The 27,464-nt window shown below is 39.5% G+C and overlaps 2 protein-coding genes across 4 annotated transcripts in view; one reads left to right on the top strand and one right to left on the bottom strand.

Annotated features, from left to right (window-relative positions):
- Positions 1 to 16,062, top strand: part of hsd17b4 (hydroxysteroid (17-beta) dehydrogenase 4) — a 28,320-nt gene extending 12,258 nt beyond the window's left edge. Inside the window, exons 12-25 of the mRNA XM_073465562.1 lie at positions 561 to 667; positions 6,960 to 7,072; positions 7,300 to 7,423; positions 7,651 to 7,702; positions 8,708 to 8,779; positions 9,397 to 9,500; positions 9,591 to 9,656; positions 10,054 to 10,123; positions 10,293 to 10,399; positions 11,779 to 11,865; positions 11,967 to 12,053; positions 12,239 to 12,377; positions 12,966 to 13,093; positions 14,659 to 16,062. Coding sequence (XP_073321663.1) covers positions 561 to 667; positions 6,960 to 7,072; positions 7,300 to 7,423; positions 7,651 to 7,702; positions 8,708 to 8,779; positions 9,397 to 9,500; positions 9,591 to 9,656; positions 10,054 to 10,123; positions 10,293 to 10,399; positions 11,779 to 11,865; positions 11,967 to 12,053; positions 12,239 to 12,377; positions 12,966 to 13,093; positions 14,659 to 14,748 — 1,346 coding nt within the window. The 3' untranslated portion in view covers positions 14,749 to 16,062. The remainder of the gene's footprint in view (positions 1 to 560; positions 668 to 6,959; positions 7,073 to 7,299; positions 7,424 to 7,650; positions 7,703 to 8,707; positions 8,780 to 9,396; positions 9,501 to 9,590; positions 9,657 to 10,053; positions 10,124 to 10,292; positions 10,400 to 11,778; positions 11,866 to 11,966; positions 12,054 to 12,238; positions 12,378 to 12,965; positions 13,094 to 14,658) is intronic.
- A 1,611-nt stretch (positions 16,063 to 17,673) lies between these two features.
- LOC140995554 (dmX-like protein 1) overlaps positions 17,674 to 27,464 on the bottom strand; it is a 59,028-nt gene continuing 49,237 nt past the window's right edge. For all 3 annotated transcript variants that reach the window (XM_073465574.1, XM_073465576.1, XM_073465575.1), the window contains 7 exons: positions 26,092 to 26,152; positions 25,488 to 25,615; positions 24,127 to 24,204; positions 23,871 to 23,962; positions 23,674 to 23,726; positions 22,888 to 23,105; positions 17,674 to 21,484 (listed from right to left, as the gene is read on the bottom strand). In XM_073465574.1, the coding sequence (XP_073321675.1) occupies positions 21,245 to 21,484; positions 22,888 to 23,105; positions 23,674 to 23,726; positions 23,871 to 23,962; positions 24,127 to 24,204; positions 25,488 to 25,615; positions 26,092 to 26,152 (870 nt within the window). In that variant the 3' untranslated portion in view covers positions 17,674 to 21,244. The remainder of the gene's footprint in view (positions 21,485 to 22,887; positions 23,106 to 23,673; positions 23,727 to 23,870; positions 23,963 to 24,126; positions 24,205 to 25,487; positions 25,616 to 26,091; positions 26,153 to 27,464) is intronic.

Below are 27,464 nucleotides of genomic sequence, written 5' to 3'. Positions count from 1 at the left end.
ACATTAAACAAACTACTACACTTAATTAGTGAAATTTAGAATTGCTGTTTGGCAGATTTTCTTACTTATGGACAGAGTGATTGTTTCCACTCTTTATGCCTAGCAGAACAGCAGCGCCGTATAAAGGTGGTTTTAATCTTCAAACAAATGCATGTTTGAAAATGTCTTATTACCTTTTCTTTAAGGAAAGTAGTTTTCTCAGCCTTACATTCACTAATGTGCAGCTGAAGAAAAAAAGTGAAGTCTGCTAAACATGAGCACTCATCATGGTTTCAACTCTATTTATGCTCACTGTCTAAAAAAAAAGTTATCTGGCTAACACAATGTTACTCTGGTTAAACCATGTATGAAGAATCGTTACCTTTCTAAAGTCAGATGATGGGTCAATTACCTTTTTTACGGAGGTAAAATGTATTTGCACAAGTATCTCATGTCTTTGTACATGTTGTGTGGCATCAGAGATTGAGAGAGTGGCACTGATGATTAATTATTTTTTCTGTCACCCTCGGTGTCTTGTTCTGGTGTTTTTATACCCATCTGTCATCTCTCCCCTTGTGTAGAGTCTTTCCAGTCATGTTTGACTGTGCTGTCTCAACTGGACTCAGAGGGAGAAGTCAATGTGAATCCAACAGCTGCTGCAGCCTCTGCGACTTCAGGAATCAATCCTGTGAGTAGAAATGGTTATTACTGCTTTTTCCCTCTTTTGTACATGAATGTACAGGGTGTTTGCAGGTTTTGAAAAGTCTTTAAAATCATTTGAATTTGTTAAAAGGCTTTAAGAAGTCTTAAATTGAATTTCCCAAATTCTTGAATAGTTCCTCTCTCCTACTGTTTGCTGTAATGCTCGTATGAAAATGTATTTTTATCCAAATGTTGGCTGTTGGGAGACGTTACAGACTCATAAATTAAAAGTGGGATTGTTGCAACAGTGAATTGTGTGTACATGTTTCAGTTAGGCCTGGGTGACATCCAAAATTTGATATCACGAAATTGTCCCGTCCAAATATTGTGATAGATGATATTATTGTCACTCAGACTGCGCTGGGATAGGCCACAAATTTGTGGTGTTACCCTATATAGTTAACACCTGCGGACGCAAAAATATTTCTAGTTTGTTGAATGAAGTCTGGTTACTGACAGCTAGCTTGACCGCTAATGGCTAGCCTGTCACTCAAAGTGGTCATGGCCTTAATTTTGCATAACTTTGAGCCTTAATATAACTAAAATGAGTGAGTTGTATTCAAATCCACAAAACAGGCATTGCAGAAACACTCATGTTTATGGAACTGGGATACACAAAGAAAGTTCAAGTAAACGTTGTGACCTTGGCTACATTTGCCTCTTTTCGAAACTATTTTTTATTCACTCTATCTGACTTATCCTCTTCCACTGTCCTCCTCCTCCTCCTTCTCCTCATTTTTATTTTATTTCTTCATTATTTTCTGGCCTCTGCAGCTCTTAACCTTTTTTTTTCACCGCTGTTACGTCATGTCCATCCCTGTTTTCCTCTGCCTCATTTCCTCATATGATTCCTCCTACTGCGACCGTAGTAGCGACTTTAACGGTTGGTTGATAATGACTTTTGAAAGTGTGGAGCTGTACAATCTCAGACTGTTTCAAACATGGTAAGTCATGACTCTTTAATACCACCACTCTGTATTTAGTCGAGGACATTTAATAACCTTCTCGGCAAAGCTCCTACACCGAACATAAATACTTTGACGTCTCCTGTTAATATGAAATGTTGGCGCTGAAGACAAGCAGCCAGCTCAGATTAGCTTTTCAAATGCGACGTACAAAAGACGTCGGCGCACAATAGCGCAGTGACGGCTCCCTGGACGGCCGCTCCTCAACTTCACTGTGTTCCCGATCATTGAATCACAGAAAGTGAACTGGTTACAGTTCACACATGGCTGAGCTGCTTGAATAAAACATTGAGCCACAAGTATAAGTGTATCACATAAAATAATTATCCACAGACACAGGCCCCGCTTTCTGTTAAGCTAGTTGTAGCATGCAATAGTGACTGCATATTGTAATGGCTACATCAACAGATTAATCTGTGTTTGTGTGATTACCGAAACAGTTATCCTGATTTGTGTTGGCACCATATTAAAGAGACGGCTGATTAAGCATATTTAATGAATAAAACATTAATCAGAATGACTGCTTTGTTTAGAGCAGTGTGGAGACTGGCGCAACATTTGTCTGTTAGCTTATCAGTATCAGATAATATTACTCAAAATAATGCACAGTGGGGGCACTCTAGTGGTTATGATGCTCACCATATAACCATAATGTCCCCGCTTTGATGCCAGCCGGTGTCCTCCGCTGTCAAATAGCTAGGTATCAAGCTGTCAATAAAAAGGAGACAAATGCCACTAATAAAACCTTAAAAGAAAGAATAATTGTGTGCGTATGGCCATATTTTGGTAATGTTATTGTATATATTTCAGACCCTGATCCGTAGGGTTTTTTTCTGGATTTTTATTCTGACAACCTACACATACCATGCAGAAACAAAAACTATAGACACATTTCTGATGAACGATTGCGGTAGGTGCTAAGTCAACTTGAATTTCACCAGTTAAATGCTTTTAATGTGAAGCTGCAGCAGTAAGAAATGATCTTTTTTTTTAGCTGTAAATTAACACAGCGCTCTACAGATCGTGTCTTTTCTTGTAAAATCCCAGTGTACCACTGGTGTTTTCAAAAGCTTAGGCTGTAATTTTCCCACCAACTATCTGATGTTAACCTTTATCCTTTGAGTCATTAATAGCACTCACTAGCCTGCATTAAAAACCTCCTCTGATTCAATACCTAAAATGTTAAATGGTGTACGCTCTGTCCTGGATGACCTCCACACCGTGTCTCCGGCAGTGAGTGCGTGTGTGTTTGAAAGTGTTTTTGTTGTCAGGACCAGCATGTGAAGGACTTCTTGAGAACTGAACTCATTAGTGCAGATGGTTCAAGAGACTTGGATGTCTTATGCAGAAGCATTTATTATTGAAGCTCGATCGAGGAGAATTGGCACAAGCATTACAGGTGGGAACACTGTGTAATGCCAGACCCTGAATGATGATTATTACACCTGCAGACCCACAAGATCACAAAGTGTCCAAATAAGGTTACTCATCACTCATCTATGCATATGAAAGGATTCTGAATAAGAAACTATGCTTAGTTAGACTCTGTGATCCACAGATCATGTAGTACACTCTAATAGGAGACAGTCTGCCTGTCTTATTGATCTGTAAGAGTCTGAAGCTGAGTACATCGTAGAGAGGAGAGACAGAAGATGACCAGTCATCCTTAGGAAACAAAGAGGTGACTTTGCTCTGAAAGAGGCTGTGACATTTAACTTGAGCCTAAAGAAGGAAAACTCCTTCACACAGTCGTCCTCATGGGGGCAGAAGCCTGGTCCTGATGAGGCAGAACGTCATTACCGAGGTTCTGGTAAGGGATAGGCTGTCCACAGTGAATGGAAGTCAATGAAATGTCCTCACAAGGATAGCTGCGGTGTGGGGTCCTACAGCTTTGTGGAGACCGAAATGCTGGATCTCATGATGTAAATCATTCGGTTTTAGGGTGAAGACTTAAGGTTAGGGTTGTGGTCAGGTGAGCAGTGGTTAAGTTTAGGATAAGGGTAAGTCTCCAGGAAATAAATGTAAGTCTATTCAATGTCCCCACAAGTTATAGAAAACAAGGCTTCTCGTGTGTGTAGTGCTGTCTGGACTGGAGATTTGCAGTGTAGCCTCAAGACAAACATCACCATTGTGTCCTCAGCTGACGTGTGTGTGTGTGTGTGTGTGTGTGTGTGTGTTTTTTGCATATTTGTGCAGTGCTGCACACATCTGTTGGGTCAGTTGCATGTTATGTTATAATTAAGCAAAATATTGCATCACATGAGCTCTACAAGGGTTTTACATTGCTCTGTGCTCACATGTGTTTTTGTGTCAGAAGGATTTGCTGCTTTTCTCTGTCATATATGATAATAAGATTTTAAAATAATAGTAAAATAAATATCTTTGTTTTTTGGACTAAAAAAAATAAGCAACTGGATGATGTCTCCTTGAGCTTTAGGAAATTGTGATTGTGAAAAATGCAGTCTTATCAAAGACCAAACAATGAATCATTAATGGGAAAATAACTGACAGGACGATTAGAATAATATTTAGTTGCATCCTTCATTTCAAGTAACATGTTTTTTTTATTGTTCATTGTATTGCAAAAGAAGGAGGCAAGTTTTATTCTAGCTCTTCAAATCCCGAAAACAGAGATGTTGAATGATTCAGAACACAGAATATTTCCCACATCTGCATTTAAATGAATTAAAATAAAAATAGGCCATGCTTTATAGTGATTTTCAACCAGCTGAGAGGTGTTGTTGTGCTGTGTGTGAATCACAGCATTCTGCCAAGCAATATTGTCTTAAACAATAGCTCAGCGCAGCGGTTATTAGTATGACAAATGAGTAACTGCAAGACTACAATGACTGCAGTGTTGTCACTGATATATCACAGGATATTTGAATATGACTCAGTCAGATTTGAGGGTCAGAAATAGCTCTTTATAGATCATTCATCTGATTTAATAATCCTACTTGACATTAAGGCACCCACTGAAGTGATGGATTTAATATTCCTGAAAACTCGAGAGGAATCATCTTCCCCTTTCCTGCTCAACTGACCCAACCTCTTAATATAGTTTGTTTCTGATACATTCTGTAATACTACTACTGATAAAATCAATACAATAATAAACAATCAATATTGATATAGGACAAATACAGCACTGTAGCTACTACTGAGAGCACTGAGATGCAGATTTTCTGGGAATGTGGAGATTTTAGCAACCGTCACATTCTGCAGTTCAAACTTATTAGGTTGCTTCTTGTATTTTTTAAACTCTACTTTATTTAATGTGATTAATTTATGTTCAATGAAATGAGTAAATGATTTATTATGTCTTCGTCTGAATCTAATTTCCTGCAGCAGGAAACAGCATTTTACAGAAACTCTGAAGTTATTATCTTGCACCAAATAAGAAGTTTTATAGCATTTAGACCTACATTCATTCATGCCGCAAAATTAAAATCATTCATGTCCGTTAAAGATTTGGACACTCTTTACATAAGAATCAGACAGGCCTGCAGCTGGTTACATTTCTTATCTCAATTTCTTTCTCCATTCCACGCACCCAGCTAAAAACCAAAGGTGACAGAGCATTTTCAGTTGTTGGTGCTGAACTGTGGAATAGTTTGCCACAAACAACTAAATCAGCCTCCTCCATTGATACTTTCAAACCCACCGAAAAACCAATCTGTTTTCTTTCCTTTTCTAATCCTCATGAAGATTCTGTATCACTTTTTGGTTTTTATCGTCATTTTATTATTTTTTTGTAATACTGCTTGTTATGTTTTATCTATTCCAGTGTTTTCCTCATGTTCTTTGTATTTTCATTTGTAAATTCTTGTAATAAAGTAATTATAAAGCTAGACTTGACTACACGTAGGGGAGCAAAAAATGTCCAAATAATTTCCGAGGAAGTTGACTGGAGGGAACTATGTTACCTGTTAGTCATGTTGGGAAAACACTGACAATGTTCTGAGATGAAAAATCTGAAGACAGAAGAAGGAGGTTTGAAGGCACTTTAACCCATGACTTCAGTGTTTTTGAACTCCTGGCTACAGCCCTGCCGGATAAAAAAAAAAAAAAAGACCAAAAGAATTTAGACGGATATCAAAGTCAGATGAACATTAATGTTTTATAAATTGTAGAAAAGGATCTCGGGCTGGCACTGATGAGGCTTTTAAAACATTTACAATACAAGAAAGGGCTCCACCTTCCTGAGCTTTTAAAAGGCATTTGTGACTCTGTGTAATTAACACTTGATTACTGCAGGAGCTTCAGTCCATTTTCAGGCTGCTCGTTAACAGAAGTGCACACACAAATCGAACAACGCTCCGTCTCTGGCCACGAGTCAAGTTCAGGATCTGTTTAAAAAATTGTGCTGATTAGTTGCAAAGCTCGGCCCGCTGCAGCCACAGGGGATCTTTTCTCAACTGCTGATTCCTTTTAACTCTGTGAGATCCCACAGGTCCTCAAACTAATGACTGCTAATGATTACAGATTAAATCCAACAGGCGCTTTGCTGCTGTATAGATTGTATTTTGTTTGTGTTTATACCGGTGGTAGGATTTTTGGACCAGGATGGACCAGGGCTAGCTGGTTAGCATACTGACTTCAGACGTCATAACATCAAAACTGCTATTTCTTCAGTCTGTTGATAATTTTAGCACAGTGGTTCTTACATATTGCTCCTTTACGGACATATTATGTGCACCATCTTCACCATCAGTGTGTACCTTATTAGCATGCTAACATTTGCTAATTAGTTTTATACAAAAATACAGCTGAGGCTGATGGGAAGTCCATTATTATTGAAGATATTTGGTCAGATGTTTGACCTGATGGTGGCGCTACAGGCGACGTAAAGAGATCAGTACGAGTCATTAAAATTCATCTTGAAGCTTGAATGTTTCAACAACTTTTTGTGTCAAACCACGAAGTAGATTTGAGATATTTCATAGAAAATGTGAATCTTGAACTTAGTGGTGGCACTTAAACTTCTCTCAGACCAACTGACTGACTTACTACAGTTAGTACAGTTTTTAAAGGTGCTCATTTAATCTGTTAGTGTCTATGCTCCACCTATATGATATGGTCAGATTGATTCATTCACTCTGACTTTATGTGGAGTGTTTATTTGAGCATTTGTATTCAGGGTTTGAGCTGTGGAGCTAATCTACCGTAGTGTGAACCTTATTACTTTTCTGCAAAAACCCTTAAAATTACGTTTGGATTTTCTGTCTAAATTACAGAATAACTTTTCCTTTTTTACCCAAAGTATGGTTTCATTTCTAAAAGTTGACATTCTCACTTCTCCTCTCCTCTCAGGCTGAAGCAGTGGGACAAAAACTACCACCGACCACGTTCAGCTTCACCCACACCCAGTGTATCTTGTATGCGTTGGGGGTCGGCATGTCCACCAAGGACCCAGATCATCTCAGGTGTGTATTGATTTATTTATTTGTACCGACAACTGCAACTGCCCTAAGGGGTCTGAGAAGTCAACCTGTGTGAAATTGAACTGAAAGAAAGGATCATCTGATAATCTACTTTCACCTGCATGGAGGAAAAAAAACTATCCAGGCTCACAAACCTCGGACCATGCTGCAGTGTTTCCTATGACAGCGTGATTTTTTCACAGTCCAGTAACACTAACATTTTCATGTAGGTTCCTATATGAAGGCCATCAAGACTTTAGCTGCCTCCCTACCTTCGGGGTCATTCCCTCCCAGGCAGCCATGATGGATGGCGGGCTGAGCTCAATCCCTGGACTCAACATAGATTTTACACAGGTTAAAAAACATACTTGTCCATTTCTGTGTGTATCAATGTGTTTGACATTGTGTGTATCAATGTGTTTGTTGTTGTGTGTAGATATAAACGATTGTATCTATATGGTACATCTCACAGTCTTTCACACAAGACGAACAATATTAATACACACATTCCTCATGCTAATGAGGCTTTAACACGTTGGGATGATGCTTATATATCACAGCTGTTTAATGTTTTGTGTCAGGTATTGCATGGAGAGCAGTATCTGGAGCTATACAGACCTTTACCAACCTCAGGTATGTCCCTCTCTGCTGTTACACCATATACAATTAAGTGCTGAAGGTAATTAGATTTGACATTATGCTAAGTGCAATAACAGTTACTTTACTGGCTCACTGATTCTTATGTCAGCCCATTTTTACAATGCCTCCAATAATAAGATCTCTGATATGGGCCAGTTTACCTGTTAAGCCATGATGGATTTTTAACTGTAGGATTATTTATCCTATAATAGCAAGTCCATACTGAGGAAATGGCTCCAAATGAACCAGTCTGGCCCCACTTTGTACCTCTCATGTATACAGAGCGGCAGGGATGATGTATTTTTGTAGGCTAACCCAGAAGTTAGCATTGTCCTGGTTCCCTTGACAAAAAACCTGTGGGATGTTTTTAATTGGATTTTGGATTATTGCAGAAAATAAGCTCTGTGGCAAACACAAGTGTATGATACTTACACGTCTTGTTCAGCGAGATAATCTTCACTGATGAACAACACTTTTGTGATTTTTTTTTTTTTTTTTTTTTGTTTTTCCAAGGGTGAATGCAATCAACATTTGACAAATTTCTTCCTGGATTTGTACAAAGTAGAATGTGTTTTACAAAATAGGGCTGCAAGTAATGATTATGTTCATTATCGATTCATTTTTCAATTAAATGACGAGTTGTGAAAATATTGAAAAATCACATCTTTTCCCCCGATCATATGGTGATGCTTTCAAATGCCTTTTTTTATTTGACCGACTGAAGAGTGCTCAGCTAACTATAATGTAACATGAAATGTAACAATGGCAATCTGCAGGTCCAAGTAAGTTTTATAAATATGAGGCCTTAAAAGTCATTCCCTAGTCTCAAATGTGTATCTATGAGGTCTTAATCGCCACAAACATTTGGTCTAATTTCATTTATCCCTATTTTAATCTAAAAGGTCTTAAAAAGCATTAAATGTATGTGCAGACATGACATGAAGTACAGAGCTTGTTTAGTAATATTAAGTCAATACAGGAAATGAAATACGTTTTCAGGTAAACTCACCTCGGAGGCCACCATAGCGGACGTGATGGACAAAGGATCTGGAGCCGTCATCCTCTTGGATGGTGAGTTTCACAACTTTTATCATATCCTGTATTTATTCCATATTCTTTTGTTTTAGTCACTTCAATGTTTCTTTTCCTGAAAGTTGCCTCTCAGACTGTAAATTGACTTTTATTAATTCAGCCTCGTATGGCTCGTATTTCCACTTGACAATTCTAGAGAGATAAATGATATTATAAACCACTCTGATCTATAATTAATCCGACTTAAAGCAAATAACATGGGACCCGAGGTTCCCCGAGGATTCACCGCGGGGAAACGTAATGTAATTTCTTTATACACACTAAACTAAACCAGTCAGCCTCTGTTATCCTCACAGCATGAAAGTTATTTCTGGGTGAGACGACATGTCACAGTAACACTCTGCAGAAGCAGCTTGAAGTGTCTTTATGTCTGCTTATGTTTTGAACTGACCTAATGAAATAAAGTAGCCGGCAGGTTGACGGCAGTCTGGATTTGATTCCTGCTGACAGCAGCTAATTGTCTCCTCACAGCCAGTTTATATGTGGCCGCTCTAATTTTACTATAACTTTGCTGTAATGAGGAAATGAATAAGTAAATACTGAGAATACTTTCACCACATGTATAGTTTGAATGACACATTGGTGCTGCTTTACAGTGAACACCTACAGCGGCGACGAGCTGGTCTGCTACAACCAGTTTTCAGTGTTTGTGGTCGGAGCTGGAGGGTTCGGAGGGAGGAGAACCTCCGAGAAAGCCAAAGTACGTACTCCATATTTGAGCTACTGAACCAAAATAAGACTTAATGCTGCATCATATTTGATTTTTTTATTTTTGTTTTCTTCCCTTCAGGCTCCTGTGCCTCCACCTAAACGGGCACCAGATGCTGTGGTGATTGATTCCACCACAAGAGACCAAGTGAGTGTGTCTGTGTGGGTTTAGTTGCAGAATAAATTAGCAGCGCTGCTAATATGTGGGTGAAAATGGGACATATTGTTCTGTGCCTGTGAAATAACATTCTAGACAAAATGTGAAGATGCGGCAGAAGTGTTGAACAAGGTTTTTTCGTACAGTTTTAAATAAAGAACACTGACTGTGTGATGCAGCAGAAAATAAAAAAAGAAGAATGGGGAATAAAAAAATAAACCCCCTGAGCAATTTAAATGACTATCACTTCAAAGACGTTCTTATTTAAGGTGTCTCTTTTATCGCCTTCATGATAATTTAATTTCATCCCACATCTGTGTATGAAAAGTTCAGGGGTTTATGAATTAGATATAGATCTAAACAATTTCCGATTCCCCTGCGGTAACAGGCAGCCTTGTACCGTCTGAGTGGAGACTGGAACCCACTGCATATAGACCCAAGCTTTGCTGCCATGGGAGGTGAGAGTCCACACTTCTACTGAGTCTCGATGGATGTCTTTTTTCATCAGAAATGTCTTCACTCATTCTGGTCTGGGCTCAGACTTTTCCCTGGGATTTAAGGTCAAATGATGTGTTTTGATCTCATTTATACTTAAACGGGCTGAACTCAAAAATGCTCTTTGGTCAGGCTTCAAGGCTCCCATCCTGCATGGTCTGTGTTCTTTCGGCTTTGCTGCGAGACACGTCCTCAAGCAGTTCGCAGACAACGACCCTTCCAGATTCAAGGCTATCAAGGCAAGTGTTACCTGTGATTTAAACCCTGTCAAACATTTCACAAGTCATTGGGGCCTCGTGCAAGAACCACCTGCACGCACAGGTTTCTGTTTCAGTTATACTTTCAAGTGATCTGAGAGTATTTGTTGCATTCATCAATTTTCTTGTATTTACAGTTTTTATTTAGATACGAAGGAAATTCACAAGTAATTTAGACCTGTTGTTCAAGTCATGTACAGATGGTCTGTCTTTGTCCAAATGGGCAACAAAACACAAATTTTATTTTGGAATTATAATCTAATAATCTGAATGAATTTAGAGTGAGGGTTATAAAAAAATAGAAGTCGCAAACCTTGATTTGCAATATGAATATTCTGTTCATCATCATCATTATGGCCTGCGAATTCATTCAGATAAAAATCTTTTAAAATTTCCTGAGATTGAATGATTTATTTTTTGCACCGCAGTTTATATCTTGCCTAAGGGTCTTTATGCAAATTGCTTTAGCATCCTTTATTGCACCTTACAGTGCAACATCACCTCCTGTAAATTATTCTCTCTCTTCCACTGTTACCCCCCATAGACCGCCTTGCATTGGAATCATGGACCGATTTGCTTTAACATGATGTCTTTGTTTTACGCCTCGAGGCCTCTTAATCAGTCCTCTGTACTCTGTAAAAATAGCCTCTAAGTAAAGACGGCATGTTTCTTACTGCAAATTATGAACTGGAATCATACATGTCAATATAGTGATAACCTTCATTTAGCCAAGAGCTTTACTTGCTACCTTTTCTTTTTTTTTTTCCTCCAAAGTCTTTACTTCATATATGAGTTTGGACAGACGTGGATGTAACGATTCCCTCTTTATTGACATCACAGTATGACTTACTTACTAATATTTTCTACTTGATTTGAGATCCCTGTTACAAAACAATAAAGACACCACTGATTTATTCCTCACTGTAGGACTCTAACCCTGCAATGTGAAAAATGTTGTTTTTACTCCTTACTGACATTTTCATGAATTCATTTGCCCACAACCAGAGAGGAACAGGAAGCTTGATATGGCAATTTATTCTGAAAAGAAAAACACAAAAGCACATGAACAGTTGGAAATCATCAGGTTAAAAGGCAATTTACATCAAATGTGTGCAGCTAAGAGAATATTTGTAAATTTAACTTCTCATACAGCCAAAGTTAACAGGAAAAAGGAAGAGAGGTTGAGGATAAGAATGAAGGAATATTCTTGCAACGCTCGCACAATAGAGATATTTATTTGCCAGAAATCTATTCGGTGACTGGGCCTCAGAAGTTATTTAGCATTGATCAAGTCTGGTTCAGTGTTACAAAATCATGTCATTAAAGACTTCCCTTCTTACTCTCCCGTCTCTCTCTGTCAGGTTCGCTTTGTGAAGCCGGTGATGCCGGGTCAGTCACTGCAGACGGAGATGTGGAAGGAAGGCAACAGAATTCACATCCAGTGCAAAGTCAGTGTTTTGTGTTTGCGTGGAGTCTGACTTGTCATGTCGTCGCTGTTCTCTGTTCTTTTGTGATTGTTCTGCATGTGTTGCTCTTCTCTTTGATCCAGGTGAAGGAGACGGACGCCGTTGTGCTAGCTGGGGCCTACGTGGATTTACACGGCACATCAGAGGCTTCTCCAGAAAATCTCACTCAAGTACGTCAGGCTTTTCAAACAACAATCCTCCTCTTTTTCCTACTATCAAATTCATGGAGCCTCTGATGCTCCTTTTTCTTTATAGACTGAATGAATTTGTACTTCTGACAAATCTGTGACATAAAAATCAGCTCTCTTAATATCTCTTGACTGGTGTTTCTGTTATTTCTACCTCCTTTGTGCAGGGAGGAGGCCTTCAGAGCGAGCTGGTGTTCGCAGAGATCGGTCGTCGCATCAAAGACTTGGGCTCAGAGCTGGTCAAGAAAGTGAACGCTGTGTTCGGCTGGGAGATCACCAAAGATGGGAAGAACGTTGCGCAGTGGAGTAAGTGCACTGGACGCAATGTCGGTGGATTGTGTGCCACATAAATACATTCTTTTTGCAGTAGGGCAATAAAATGATGAAGACAGTCAAAGTGCTGGAACTGCTCACGCAATACAGAATATAATTAAAGGTTCATGTGATAAAAGCAAGAAAACACAAGGATGGGATAAAGTGCTCAGCTGTGTGTGGAGCTAAGAGGCTGTTTATGGTATGTCACATACACATGGGATTAATTAAAATGTAAACTTCTGACAGGGGAGAAGGAGGGCAAATTCCTGTTGGAGGATGGTTGTGTGTTATCTTTCCGACTCACTGAAAGGTCAAGACTGATTCTAATACGAAGGATTTTTAAAATAATACCACGAACCTTCTGTCCATGTTACATTATTATATTTCAGCTTGCTTGCGTGTCTACCGCTAAGCTGATCCAGTTTGACATGCTGCTAACAAGCTGTCAAATACACCATTAAGAATAGGACAAAAACACCGTCAATGACTGATTAATAACTCCGAACACCAACAAACCCAGGGAGACACCCGTCACAGTGTCGGTGAATTATTCCACCTTCTGTCTCTGTCCGCTTTTAGCCATTGATCTGAAAAACGGCAGCGGCTCCTTGCATCAAGGCCCTTACAGCGGGAAGGCGGATGTGACCATCACAGTGTCAGATGAAGACTTCATGGAGGTGGTGCAGGGGAAGCTCAACCCTCAGAAGGTAACACACAAGTAGTCAGACATAAATCTCTGTTCATGTTGTGTATGCTTGCTGTGCTTGTGTTTACTTTGTTGCACTTAAATCTACTCTGCTTTAATTGCTGCCCATGTCTTTGTCTTTCATAGCAGTGGACATACATTACATCATGATTGTTGTTTTAAAAAGTTTCTTGGTTTAAGTCGCCAACTTTTCACCTGGTTAGGAACTACAGATGAAAAGTAGCCTCTTGGCTGATTCTGGCATGTGTACAGTAATGTTAATGAATTGTTACGAGGCAAGCTACAGCACTGAAGGTGTTTCTGGTTAACAACTGACCGTGTCAACTGGTGACTCCTTCCACTGTCCTGTCTGGACGGCACCTAGCTTGCTAGTAGTTGTAGTGTCGAGCTGAAGACATTATAACAATGCTGATTGACGTTGCAGTCATGCAACAGCGATTTAGTTCATTTATAGCATAACGATTGCATTTATGCTTGAAAAATCGTGTCTATTTCACATTAATTAGCTCAGCGCTACGTCACATGTTTCATTGCTCTGATTTGTTGTAGGTCTGCCTTTTGGCCTGCTGATAACACCTCTTGGAAACAGGAAATTAACTGAGAGATTCCACACTAATTTGCATTTGTGAATTGATGTTTACACGATGCACTGTGAATGACTTTTTCCCTGCATGTTTATCCATGTCAAAGCCAGACTTCTACTGTAACAGTATATCTCGGTCCCTCCTGCAGGGAAGCATTTTAGCTTTTGAAAAAACTCACATTTGAAATCCCGTATTTCTTCCGATGCTAAAATCACTTCTCTCATTTTAATTAAAGTGAAAGTGCCTTTGAAGAGCCATTCAATCTGTAATAACTTCTCCCTTGATCCCGTCATGTCAGAAGAAAAATGGAAGGCGGCGATCTATCAAACGAAGATCAGAAAGCACTCAGCGCGGGCAATCAATCGACGCTACTTGTTATGTCTGTAGCATCTCATCTGTCACAGGGAGTGGCCATCACTGTACAGAATTTCTATGCTTCCTGGAGCGCTTGATATTGATCTGAGGCCTGTGTGTGTGTGCACTCTTCATAAAAAGCGTCAGTGCGCTGCTGCAGGGTTCTGAAGATCCCTCAGGCGGGGTCTTTTCCAGACTCTCCATTGATGAAAGGAGTAACTGGAGGAAGATTAGTTGGTAGAGTTAAAAGGGACACTGCTAACTGTCATCTGGGGTTGACATAACCGCCATCCCGTGATTGATTTCAGCCGAGGAAAGCGCTGCACATCGTCAGTGCTTCAGTTCACCCAATAAAGCGACTTTTCTACTGCGCCTCTCGGCTCTGAACCTCATGAATATGAATATTATTTCATTGTTCTGCTGCCAGAGCAACCACAGTCACATGTTCCCCGAGGCCCAGGACCTGGCGTGTTACTGTTTCATTTGTATGAAGTGTTAGCCACGGGCGTCTTGGCCTCATTTTACTCCCTGTGTACTTGAAAACCACTAACAGCCAACCAGCGAGAAATCAGCGGAGACTTTGATGGGGAAAAAAATTACTCAACTGTGTCTTTGTTGTTTTTGCTAGGCGTTCTTCTCTGGCAAGCTGAAGGTTAGAGGGAACATCATGCTGAGTCAGAAGCTGGAGGTCATCCTGAAGGACCACGCCAGGCTTTGAGCTCCTCAGCCAACCAATCAGATGACTCCAGGAACTCAAGCGCCAACCAGCTCTTACCGTCTCTCTACGTTTCATGTCCCTGGTTGCGGTTGAATAATCCTTTTTACAAAAGGAAAGGAAATAATGCCGTCCCACCATTCCCTTCGGCCTTAACATTTAAAGCGACCGTGGCAGACCAAGTAAATATCATTTGCCCTTGCGAAATTACAAAGCATAGTCTAACTGTGTGAATTATCGGAATTATTGGAAAAACATTTTCCCGACTGGGAAAATTCACATGAATGCCCTCTCAAGTCAGAACAACAAACGCAAAAAATGAAAATTTTGGTATGCATGTTGCCGAGTTGAAGTCATGTTGCTGAAACATGGCGGACGAAAGTAAACATTGGGTTGATGGTGAGGAACATCAACAAAGTCATGTATTGTAAAGTCATTGTATTGTTTCCTTCGCTCTCCCCTGCCACTCAAATACTGGAAACAGCACACAGGAGCACATGAGTGTAGAAGTGAAGTTGGAGTTGAATTGAAAGTTGAATTCTCCTTCAAATCTTTCCTTGACCCCCCTCACCACGTGTTCCGTCGCAGTCAAGGAAATTTCTTTAGGTGAAAAGAAGTCATTTTTTCCTGACTATTCAGCCGCAAACCCTTGATTCATGTGTGTGTGTACTTGATACGCTTTGCCTCTCAAAAGGAAACGCATGAAAAAAATTACCTGGTGACATTTAGCGCTACTTCAGAATGAACTCTCGTGTAAATTAACTTTGACTGTAATCATAAAATGTACAAATACTGTAAAGAAGAAAAATCATTTTTTTTGTCATGTCTCCAGGTCTGATATTCAGTGTTACTTCAGCCGGGTTGTTTACTCGCTCAGGACCATCCTCGCTAAATGTGCACTTAACAAAATTGCCTTTAAAGATCCAAATGTGAAATTAACATCTGCTTCTGCTAAATGTAACCCAGCTTTACTCAAAAAGTCTATTTTTATTCAATGAGATGTTGTACTACATTAGTGGAAGAGAAAGCTTCTACTACAGTGAACCAAAGCTCTGCCCAACACTGGGTGAGTGTAACAGTAAACAGTAACTAAACAAGTCTTGAAGCTCAGTCTGACTGGTGAACTAGTCATCATAATGGAATAAGAGACCACTGAATTATGACTTCAGAGTGTGATATTGTAATCTCAACAGAAGCTTCATGATGTGTATAGTGATGTAGAGTTTTCTAGTTATAAGAATGATTTACACTGAATTTGTAATGTAATGAAATATAATGGTTGCTTCTCTATAAAAAATAAACTAATTCAAACTAAAAGCTTGTTTCTTTCAGCAGATTGTGGAGGCTAAAATAGACATGACGATGGAAATCTGCCTCCAAATGAATTATTTTGTTTCTACCTTACGACTTGTTTCTGCTGCTCCCAAGAGGCCAAAAAACCCCGTTGTTGCAGGTTTAAATGTCCTTTTGTGGAGTCTTTGACCACCAGCAGCACTCTGGAGTAATGTATTTATGAAAAGGTTCCCTTTTTTGTTTGTTTTTTGAGGCAACGCGAGACATGCTGGTTTTAAACTGTTCTACTGATTGACAGTCGGTGGTGGTTATGCAAAGAAATGCAGCAATGCAGAGAAGAAGACTACTAGCAAGCAACCGAGAGATGAAAGTAATGGGCTCTTCTAATTTATCTTTTGGACCCCCCCTGTCTCCTCTCTGCTCTGTCCTCCTGCTGTGATCCAGAAATCAATGTGAACTGAATTAAAAAGTACATTTGTAAGCCGTCACGAACACCGTCATGCTCATCTGACAGAGATCATAAAATACATCAGTAGACTAATAAAACTGAGCTTACATGCCCACCCTAGATTTTACAACGACCAGTGAGTGATCCTGTAGACAAGTGACCCACTCTCTCTTCTTTCTCCTCTCTCCTGAGCCACTTACGCGCCAGCCTCCGGATGACTGATGCATCATGTAGCCAATGAGATTTCAAATCGACCAACATATAGTTTGTCTGTTTTAAAAGCCATAAAGTTGGACTTCATGCAAGTTAATGTAGTTTTATGCGTTTTGCTCTGTAATGAGTTTCTGCTCGTTATTTTGAGATCATAAAATGGCTTTTTTTTTTTTTTTTTTTTGCCAGGCACCTGAATATTTCCTTAGAAGATAAAGTGTTAAGTCTTCATTTTCAGTGATACTGTTATTAAACTTGAGCTTGGAATGTGTAAGACTGTTTGATGTGGACCCATTGTGTTTTCCAGCTAACAGGGGCAGTTACAGGTCATCTGCAGGCTTATTTTTGCATTAGCAAAATTTAGGCGAGGAAAAATAAATAATTCTGTGTGTTCAGAATAATCTCTAAGTTCTTCTGGCAGCTTCGGGGAAAAAAAATCCTCTTATAACCCTTCAAAACCATGCCTGTACTCCAAATGGTTCAACAACAGCTTTGAATTTACTTCAGGCTGGACTGGGATAGGCGTTTTAGGGTAATTATAAATAAACTTCCAGGAATGGTAACTATATGGCTCTGTACGTGTTTTGTTAGACCTCAAGGACACACAGGATGGCTTTTGGTGAGCAACGTTGGATGTAAACATGACCTCTGTTTGTTTGAAATGTATAGAAATGTAGTTTATTAGCTATGAAAATATTCATTTAATTGTTAATGTCAGTGATGATGATGAACATCAGTGGTTTAGTTTGCTCTTAAATGGAAATATTCAGACTAGAAACAACCGAAATATTACCTTTATACTTACTACTATGAACAGTAAATGTTGCCGAGTTTAAATACACCAACATGTGGCTAAAAACGGGACATAATGACTAAATAATATCTGACCCAATCTGGAGAAGTCACGTGTTGCTGTTTTGCATCCCACTGAAGCTGAGACGATGGACAGTCGCCTGTTTTCAACACTACAAAAAACATTTGCTCAGGTTATATCATTGTTTTTTTTTATTACATCAGTACATTTTCTGTATATAATACATCGATTTACACAATATCTTCATTATAAAATTAGAATCATCTGATCAAATTCACATTTGCAAGATCGAAGAAGGGGGGGAAAAAAAAGAAAAAGTTAAATGTGATATTTGTTTTGTTTTTTTATTAAGCAAAGGGAGCTTGTTTAATCTTCTCACACCGACACACTGATGCAGTTCAACTGTTTGAGTCTTTAAAAGGAAAATAAGCAGTCTGATAAATCTTTCTTTATTCTACAGTTTCTCTAGAAGTACACATAGTTTGGCTTTGATAAAAGATTTTATTCTCAAGTTACTGCAGGAGTACACATCATTTTCCAAACACGCTGATGTGCGGGGAAAAGAAAAAAAAAAAGAAATTCCAACGTCGTTGTTCAAGCCCACATCAGGAAATGATAAAGAAGAAAAGGTAAACCAATAATAAGTGAAAGAAAAACAAGCAGGAAATACGATAACACCTGCCTTTTGATCAGTCTATAATCCTACATATGAACAGATTTCATAAATATACCTATATTTGTACACTGATATTCTTCATAGAATGGCTTTATGTCGTTACCCACTGCTCTAACACTAGTAGTAATGATTACGCTGCCATTTACGAGAAGCCTAGTCTATGGATCTATGTATATACATAACTGCAATAAATCTGCTTCATCTTAAAGGTTTTCCTCAGTTTGTCCTCCCTGAAATCAAACTAATGTACACTTGAGTCCCTACAGCAGCACAACATGGGTCTCTGGGTAGTTAGCTTACTGGATTATACTCCTTCAAACTAAACGGCTATAGGACATCTGAACCTCTTATTTATGTGGAAGACGCATTATATTACACACCAACCTAGATTACATTTAATGAAGGCCATGTGCTGCATTTGGATGATATATAAAGAAACTGAATGATTATAAAAAAAAAATTAAAAAAAAGCAAGCCAGATCACAAAATTAAGATGACTACAAGGCAAACAATATCATTTCCAAGGCAGTTTTCAAATCATGGAAGATGAAAGTTTGGAGTCGAGGAAAGACAAGTGCATTGTAATTGGAATAAAACATGTCCACAACAAAACAGGATATTGATTAAAACTTGTTAAACTGCTCTGTCTTACCCTCCTTTTTCATTGTCAACAGCAAAGTTTCCTGCTACATGTTCTCAAGCTTAACATCGAACATTTCAAAATAATCAAAACAAAGCCAGAAAAGGTATTATTCATGGTGTCCCATACCAACGAGGGCCTTGTTAAATTAAAGCTACTTTGTGCAACTTAATATCAACAATAATCAATATTATCAGGACCAACAGTACTGTAGTACTGAGCCAGAATGGCAGAAGTAGTTTTCAGAGATTAAGGACACTTAATAATAATAATACTACCATTGGTTAAATCTAGTCCAGGATTATCACACACTACATATCAATCTTATTACCAAAGGCTTGGACTGCTTTACTGCCATCCAGCCTAGTGTAGTTCTATGCATTACACTACATATAGTTTAGCTTAATTTTTTTAATGTGCAAATAGATGAAGAGAAATGGCGCATTCAGGTAGTCCATGAAAAAAGCAGCACACCTGTGAACTCGAGTCACAAATTTAAGAATGTTTCTTTGTTTCGGGAAATTCGAGTAGATGCCGATACCCGCCTGTTCAATATGAACGGGTTAGCTTAGCATAGACAGAGAAAGAGGGAACGGCTTAAACTCACTAATTAGCACTTCATATTGTTTGTTTTATGGATAGACTGATTATCAGCCTAGCAGATTAGCAGATCCCATAATCAGCATTCGTCCAATTATAATGCGATAAATTCGTTACTTTAAAATGCTTTACTTCTGCTCTGATGACGCCGCCGTCTCTCTGCGATCTCATTTATTGTCCCTCCCTGATTGGATACACGTCACAAATAATAACCCATCAACACTGAATAATCTGAATCAGTAAATGAAGTTATCAAATAAATCAAATAATAAGTGGAGTGGAAGAATAAAGGAGAAGAAGATGATTATCGTACTCCTTAATTAGGGATCAACCACTGTATTCAGGGCCGTTATTGATTATTAGTAATCAAGGAGACCGATAATCAATATTTGGAACTGATACGAATTTCCAAGAAAAATAAAAATCTTGAGTCAGAATTTACTATTTAATTTAATTTTGAGGTACTTTACTCGAGTGTTTCCTTTTCCTGCTACGTTATACTTTCACTCCACTACATTTATTTAACTTTAGTTACTTTTCTTCACAGGTCTGTTGGCGGGACGCTGAGTGGTGACTACAGAAGAAGGATGCTGCATCAGAGTCAAAGTAGTGCATTTTTTGGGGCATCAATTGATATTTATCGGCAATCTGACACCAAAAAAAAACAAAACAAAAAACAGATGCCAATAATTGGAAAATTCTGAATACCGGCCCTGATAATCTGTCTATCCTTGATTACCAATAACTGGTATCAGTGTCGGCCCAGAGAAAATAGTTTTGGTCGATCTCTAGTTGGTTTATTCTGCACGACAGTCTTTGAGCTGACGAGCCTCTGGCTGTAGCTCTACATGTAAGGGGACTGACATGTGAGTGATATCATTCTTCTCTGCCAGAAGCCAAATGTCACAATTCCTTAACATTTAAGATGCTTTTATTCTTCACACTTTTATAAAATCAAAGTGTTTATTTCAAGTCAGGCTGGGAAAGGACGTCAGGCAAAAATGCCTAAAATGAACACAATGTGATATGAAACTGACATCCTGTAATACTTTAAGTGAGGTCTAATGGTGACAAACACCGGCTCCTCTGCTTTTTTATTTGTGTTCGTAAATTGATATGGAGCACCAGAATGCGCCGTGAGTCCTTGTGACTGGATATAATGTGCTTTGTACGATGTCTGTTGGCCTTTGCATTGTGCTGAGCGGGTTCAACAGTGGGCCTCCATATGACACACTGCATACACAGTGTCCTGTCCTTTACCACCTCAACGCTCCAGCAGTGAATCCCGAGGAGCTTCCACCATCACGACCGCCTTTCCAAAGATAAGAAAAGGTGATGCTGTATGAGAAGAACAATGCTGCACAGTCTCTTGTCACTCCTGCTCCTTCTACAGCTTCACTTCCTGTGCAAAAACCACCTGAGAACGCTCTCCATGTGCTGTTCAGTCGACACGGATCACCGTCCGTTTGTGTCTCCCTATCAGTTTGATTGACTGTGCCATCCCTGTGGCCATTTTAACTTCCACCACAGTTTAAAACACTTGTAGAGGCTCCTGTGTTTTGGTGCATGTCTCACACAAATCACAGCAGATTTCTGTTCATTGTCATTCTTGTGGCCTGTGCATCAGACGACACGCTCTCACTCTGTGAAAGTCTGTAAATCTGTGAATAATCCCCCTGCATCTACACTGATGACATCATTGTTCTTTAAAAATAAACCCATGAGGGCTTCTCTTCCAAGCGTTCCCGCAGCTGGCATCGATCATAAAAAGCACTTCACATTATTCATTAAATTGCTTTCAACACTTTCTATATTTCTCTATATGATGAACTTGACATCGTTCTTGAGGTTGCCGTGGTTGTTGTTGTTGTTGACAACACTGTAGCGGTTGGGGAGGATCCTCATCTTCATGGTTCCGTCGGCGCCGCAGGAGAAGATGTGATTGGTCGGCCCCACCTCGATCTGCATGACTCCCGTGCCGAGGTTCCTGAACAGCGACTGGCGGGCGTGCTCGCTGGGGAAGGTGTAGAGCGGACACTGTGTGGCCAGACTCCAAACCTGCAGAGTCGAGGGTAGAAGGGGATGGTTAATGTGTTTTTAATATCGAAAAATAAGACATTCTGCAAGAAGAGAGAGGGACAGCCAGCGTGATGTAACACTAGTCTCTATCCTTGTGGGTTTTTGTGAGTATTTCAAGACAATCAGTACAATTTCACTTCTTCTCTGACAGTTTGAAACTTAAAGGTTTTAAACCTCCTGGTTCTTCATTATGAATTCTCAGGCACAGGAACAAGCTCTGTTTTCATGATGTTAAAAACAGAAATGCAAGATTAACAATTAGTTACATAAGTAAATTAACATCTGGCGTTTCTATTCAATTACACACAGCACTTTGTTGGAAAGTGACCTTCTATAAGATGCTACTTGAGCCCACATACACGTTTCTGCTGCTTTAAATACTCACTGCTACAAATCCACGGTTTTAAATAGTGCCCATAAAAAAATAAAACTCTACATTGCGACCTGTTTTCAAAGGTTTACATCTTCAGGAGCCGGTGAGGGCCAAGCTGAGCTGTGCATTATTTGACTCGTGTTCCCAGCCGGGGAGCTTTATTATTTGATATGGTTTTTCATAGACTGAAGTCTCTACATATTAGTTAATCTTCCGCTTCCACGGACTTTCATCAAACACTTTAAAAGCTTATATATTTGCAGCACACCCATGTTAAATTTTCAATCAGCCAATATAATGACTTCAGATGAGTAGCATCACACACAGCTTTGGAGGTTTTTTTGTGTGCAATCATCCAGAATGAAAGTCATTTGAATTTCAAGAAGATGTGCACTGCACCATTTCTTGTACGTCTGTGTGACGCAGCGGCTTCATCCTTGGAGTGACAGCTGTGTGAGCTGTGCCAACATATTCAAGTCTACAAGATGAAAGGCCTGCTGTCTCTGGAAATGTATGAGCTGAAGACGGTCACATCTCCAGTCTGCTCAGTCAAAACACAATCTCTTCTCCTCTTCCCATGTCACTTTAGTTTACATTGTCTCGGCTGTTGTCCTGAGCAGGTGGTTACTAAGAAGTGTGACATTGGTTTTAATTAACTTATATGTCGCTCACTGTCCACATGGAAAAATGCAACAGTCATCTTATTGTTGATGTGGAGGAGAGGCATTCACACCTGGGGGGCAAACACCCTTCAGGACTGTCATCCACAGGTCAACTGTGAACAGGAAGTCATCTACACTGTTCATAATCCAAGTTTTTAGAATTACTGTTCCCACTTCTCAAAATAATGATTTTTTCTACTCTAACAGAGCAAACCATGTGGTTTCTACAAACACTAATAAAATATTTATACATTTCTCTGTCTGGAATATACTTCTGAAAATGTCATGTTTAATTAATAGAAAGTTATTTAATTGCGAATGATGAAAGTGAACTCAGTCATAAATACCCTGATGTTGCCCTCTGATGATCCACTGATGAAGCAGTCCTCAGTCGGATCGACAGCCAGCGCTTTGAGCGAAGAGTCGTGGGCCTGGAAGCTCTGGCGCTGGTGCCTGTGGGGAAGCTCCAGGATGCTGATCCAGCCCTTCCTCCCGCCTGTGATAAGCAGCTGCTGCCTGGGGGCCATCGCGAGCACGGTAGCACCGGACTCGTGGCAGCAGAAAGCTGAAGAGAGAGAGAGACATTGGGGAAGGACAGGATATTGAGGAGAATGAGATGGATACATTAGAAAGACCGAATCGAGAGAAACATTAAAGATGGAAATAAAACAGAAGGACGGAGAGGAAAGTGAGTAATATCTAAGGCTTCATTTGACATTATTGATAACTAATTCTCAAATCATCAATTAATCATTTGGTCAGTAAAATGTCTAGTCAAGTTTAATATTATAGAAGATGAAGAAAAACAGTACATATTTACATTTCAGAGGCTGGAAACAGATTTTTGCTTAAAAATGGAGCAGCAACAATTAGCAGATTAATCCATTAGTTAATCGAAATAAAGTTAACTGTAGACCATTTTCAGAATCGATTGTTTCAGTCATTTTTCAAGAAAAATGTCAAACGTAAGCTGATTTCAGCTTCTTAAATGTGAGGATTTATTGCTTTTCTTTGTCATTTATGATAGTAAATGAAGAGTCTTTGGCCTTTGGATCGATAGTTGCAGCCCTACTGAAATATAACCAGAGATTTAACTTCATTTGAAAAAGTTCTTGTCTTGTGCTGCTTCTTACTGTGTACAAGGCTGTTCGCAGGAGTCACCAGAGTGTCCCACAGACACACGTTCCTGTGGAGTCAAAAATCACCAAATTACTATCCATTCAAACACTCACTGGCCACAGTGAAGCAGAGCTGAATGGAAGAGTTTCAGATTTTAATTAGAAGTTTATGAAATAGAACTCATTTGAGGAGACTGGTGAGTCTCTCGCACCTGTTGTCCGTTGAAAGACCCGCAGTGGCGATGAGGGACGAGGAGCCCACAAAGACAAAGTCGTGAGCTGTCTTGTTGTGGCACTGCAACGTCTGGCACAGAGAAACAAAGGAGACGGTTAGTGATGGTGACAGTAACAGAGAAGCAGGAGAAGAGTAAACAAAAATGAGAATGACAGGAAGAGGGCGCGACGACACCAAGAAAGTCAAGACAGAAAAAAACTCGAAACAAACAGGTGGCTCCGTGAATTTCTTACCAGATATGGTTTGGGTGCGTTCCCGCTTGTGTTGGTCTGCCAGAGGCTCAAACCTCCATCAGCGTCTACGATACCGAACTACAGAAAACATTCAGAGAGCAGTTATCAGACACTGCTCAAAATAGAATTACCCTTCATTTTCCATAGACTGACAACAACATATCTGGTGCCACTCCTGTGTTTGCACACCCCGTCTCCCTGCAGGAGATCTGGATTGTGCTCAAATTATCTATCAAAACATGTGACCAGTCTCATCGAGTCCAAGCACCACTTACGTAACGGAAATCAACTGCTCTGCATGTCTGTTCTGTCCAATTCTTTTTAAAAAAGCATATTTCACTCTTTTGGCCAGGACAAGCAGATAAGATAGCACTGGCACAGGAGATGCGCCATCTGAGAAAATTATTAGCTCGAGGCAAGTGCCCGAGTTCAGAGCGGCTGAATCACTCAGCTGAAGAACAATATGTGCTGAAGCCAAACTCCCCACTGTGGTTCGTGCCTGAATGGCAAAGTGATGAGAGGAAGTGTGAAATGTTGCTCAATCTGACAGGCTCGCATCACTGTCCACGTTAACATTAATGTTGTTTGATATTACTGAAAAAGACAATATTCCGACTAAGCTGTTTACACGGCTAGTGAAAATTAATATTCCACTAATATTCCTGTTTACACGCAGCCATGCATACTCCCAACGAAGAACACAGCCTCTCTCTTTCATTCATTATCTGTAGGCCTCTGTACCCCAGCTGACATTGTGCGAGCGGCGGGGTTCGACCTGGACAGGTCGCCAGTTCATCACTGGGCTGACATATAACAATCACACTCACACCTATGGGGCAATTTACAGTCACCAATTAACCTACTCGCATGTCTTTGGACTGTGGGAGGACTCTCCACAGAAAGGCCCCAGCTGGGAATCCCAACCGAGGACCTGTGCTAACCACTGCCCCACCGTGCCGCCCTCTTTCGCTCGTTTAACCACCTTTCTTAAAAAGGTCTGAGTTGAGATATTTATGCATTTTCAAAAACTTGTTAATACCAAGTTTCATGATGTTTTGTCACTCACTATTTTGATGACAGGAATATTATTTAATTGGCGTTTAATTGGCATTTCCACTGAAATATCATCGACAGTGCTTTTGTTTCCCATAATAATACAGATAAAGAACTGGATTTTGGATATCGTTACTTCAGAATAAGGCCTAAATCTGTATATGCTGTTCCCATGAAATGAATCAAATTCTTAATATTGTCATATTCAAAATAATAGTGTACATGTAAACATAATCCATGCAGCTTCCTTTGACATCTGTATGGTGACAGTAAACTGTTCAAAGTGAGTATGAGTGTGGCTTTGTCACCTTGTTCCCCTGGTGGTTGAATCGTATCCTGGTGACTCTGGAGTTGCCTGGACTTCTGAAGCAGATGATCTGCTGGGAGTGACCCCACTCGAACATCCTCACGCTACCATCCTGAGCTCCTGTCAGGTCTGAGAAACAAAAAAAAAGAAAAAGTTTGGTTCATTTTCCAGTGCATCTCCATGAGCATTCAGGTCCCAACATGAGCCTTTGGCACTTCTTTGTTCCCAAAATCACCTATTTTATAATTGATGAGAGAAACGGTTTATTTCTCACACACACGCACACACGAACAGCCATTCTTGCGTCCTGTTGGGAATTATTCCGGCCAAACACCTCACAACTCAAACCCTATTCTGCAGTTTGGCTGGAAAACACGAGGTTGTAACAAGTAGGGCTCATTCAGCCTTCTCTAAACCAACAGCAGCACTGGGACCAGAAGGAAAAAAATAACTTTTCCACTTGCTAAATATCAACACAAGAGAAACTTTTTGTGTGATTTTAATCTTCCCCTGAAGGCTCTTCTCAACATGAGAAATATGTCTGGAGAACAAATTTAAGAGGCGGATCCCCCTCTAATCTACTGACAGATCTAAGGCGTACTTACAGTAAGGCAGTGTGGGATGGGAGGTCATTCTTCTCACATTGTTGATGTTTCTCTTGATCATCTGAGAGAAGACAAGTGAAGAAGAGAAGATTTTTAGTGAGGCCAACATGAGTAAAAATGCCGAACTTCATTATGGTTCAATGGGATTCTTTAGAAGATTGACAAGCACACTGCTATGTATAGTAATAGTTTGCAATACTAACACATAGAATATATTCATTGCCAGCTTATTCAATTGTTAAAGTCATGGCTAAGGATGTTAATGATTAATCATATTTTGCCATAAAGAATTTAAATGATACAATTTTTTTTTACTGATAATCAGAGATTGGAACAAATGCATCAAAAAGTTGAGATGTTGTTGAATAGTGACAGATGGAAGCACCGCATCTAAAATGAAGTCATTTTGTGTTATTCAGTTTATTATTCAAGTAACTTAGTGTTTACTTTATATTAATATATTATTACTGATTAAGAAATAATTAATTGTTAAGGGAGCCGACTATCAGTTAAAGAAATTGCTTTAAATTTGTTTTGTTTATTTTGTCTTATGTGTAAATAATACGTCTTCATTCAGACATTAGAGGACTGCTGAATTTTGTTTTACTCTTTTTAGGCGACGTTTCAGCAGCTTTTGAAGCTACTGAAGTCTTTTATGACCATCAGGAAGGGTGGAGAAAAAAAAAACAAAAAAAAAAACATTGTTTCAAGTGTCATTAATTGGACATTTAAAACCCAATTCTTGACATTATTATCGCCTGGAACAGGTTTGTAAGGCAGGGCCGTACGTTCCTCAAAACTAAATATTGGAGGGTGAAATGTAAAGGCATCATGTTTACTTTCAAAGCTTCTTCTTGAGTTCTGGTGAGGATTGCCGAGCGTGAGCAAAGATAAGTAAATGTATCTGTTTATTTTAATTATGGATCATGACAAATATGCTTTGTTTTAAAAGTAGGAAGTAGTCACAGTGAGAAAAAATAAATCACGTATAGAAATTGATGTTGATGCATAAAGATGCATCGATGACCGTTTTATAATCGCATCATAGCCTTGTGAGGTTCCTTGAGATTTCGTCTCCTACCATCAGCTGCATGAAGGATGCCTAACCCTGTTCACACAGTCAAACCACTGATAAACTTTCTCATCAGCTTTCTCATTAATTATAGAATTCTTTTGCATATTTTATAAAGTCTGACTTTGCACAAGCATAAAAAGACGAGACATTACATAGGGACTCCTATTTAAGTCCCATATTCTCACATGCTGTTATGAGCTTTTGTGGATATTAATAATATTGTTCTTAACTCGTTGAGTGTACGTGTTAGGGTGAGCATTGCAGAGTTAACTGGTTGGTTTCAGGTTTAAGAAAGGGA

This window comes from Pagrus major, chromosome 5 (assembly GCF_040436345.1).
Source record: "Pagrus major chromosome 5, Pma_NU_1.0".
Classification (NCBI taxonomy): domain Eukaryota; kingdom Metazoa; phylum Chordata; class Actinopteri; order Spariformes; family Sparidae; genus Pagrus; species Pagrus major.
The sequence above is the reverse complement of the archived record's forward strand: the minus strand, read 5'-3'. Positions and strand labels throughout refer to the sequence as shown.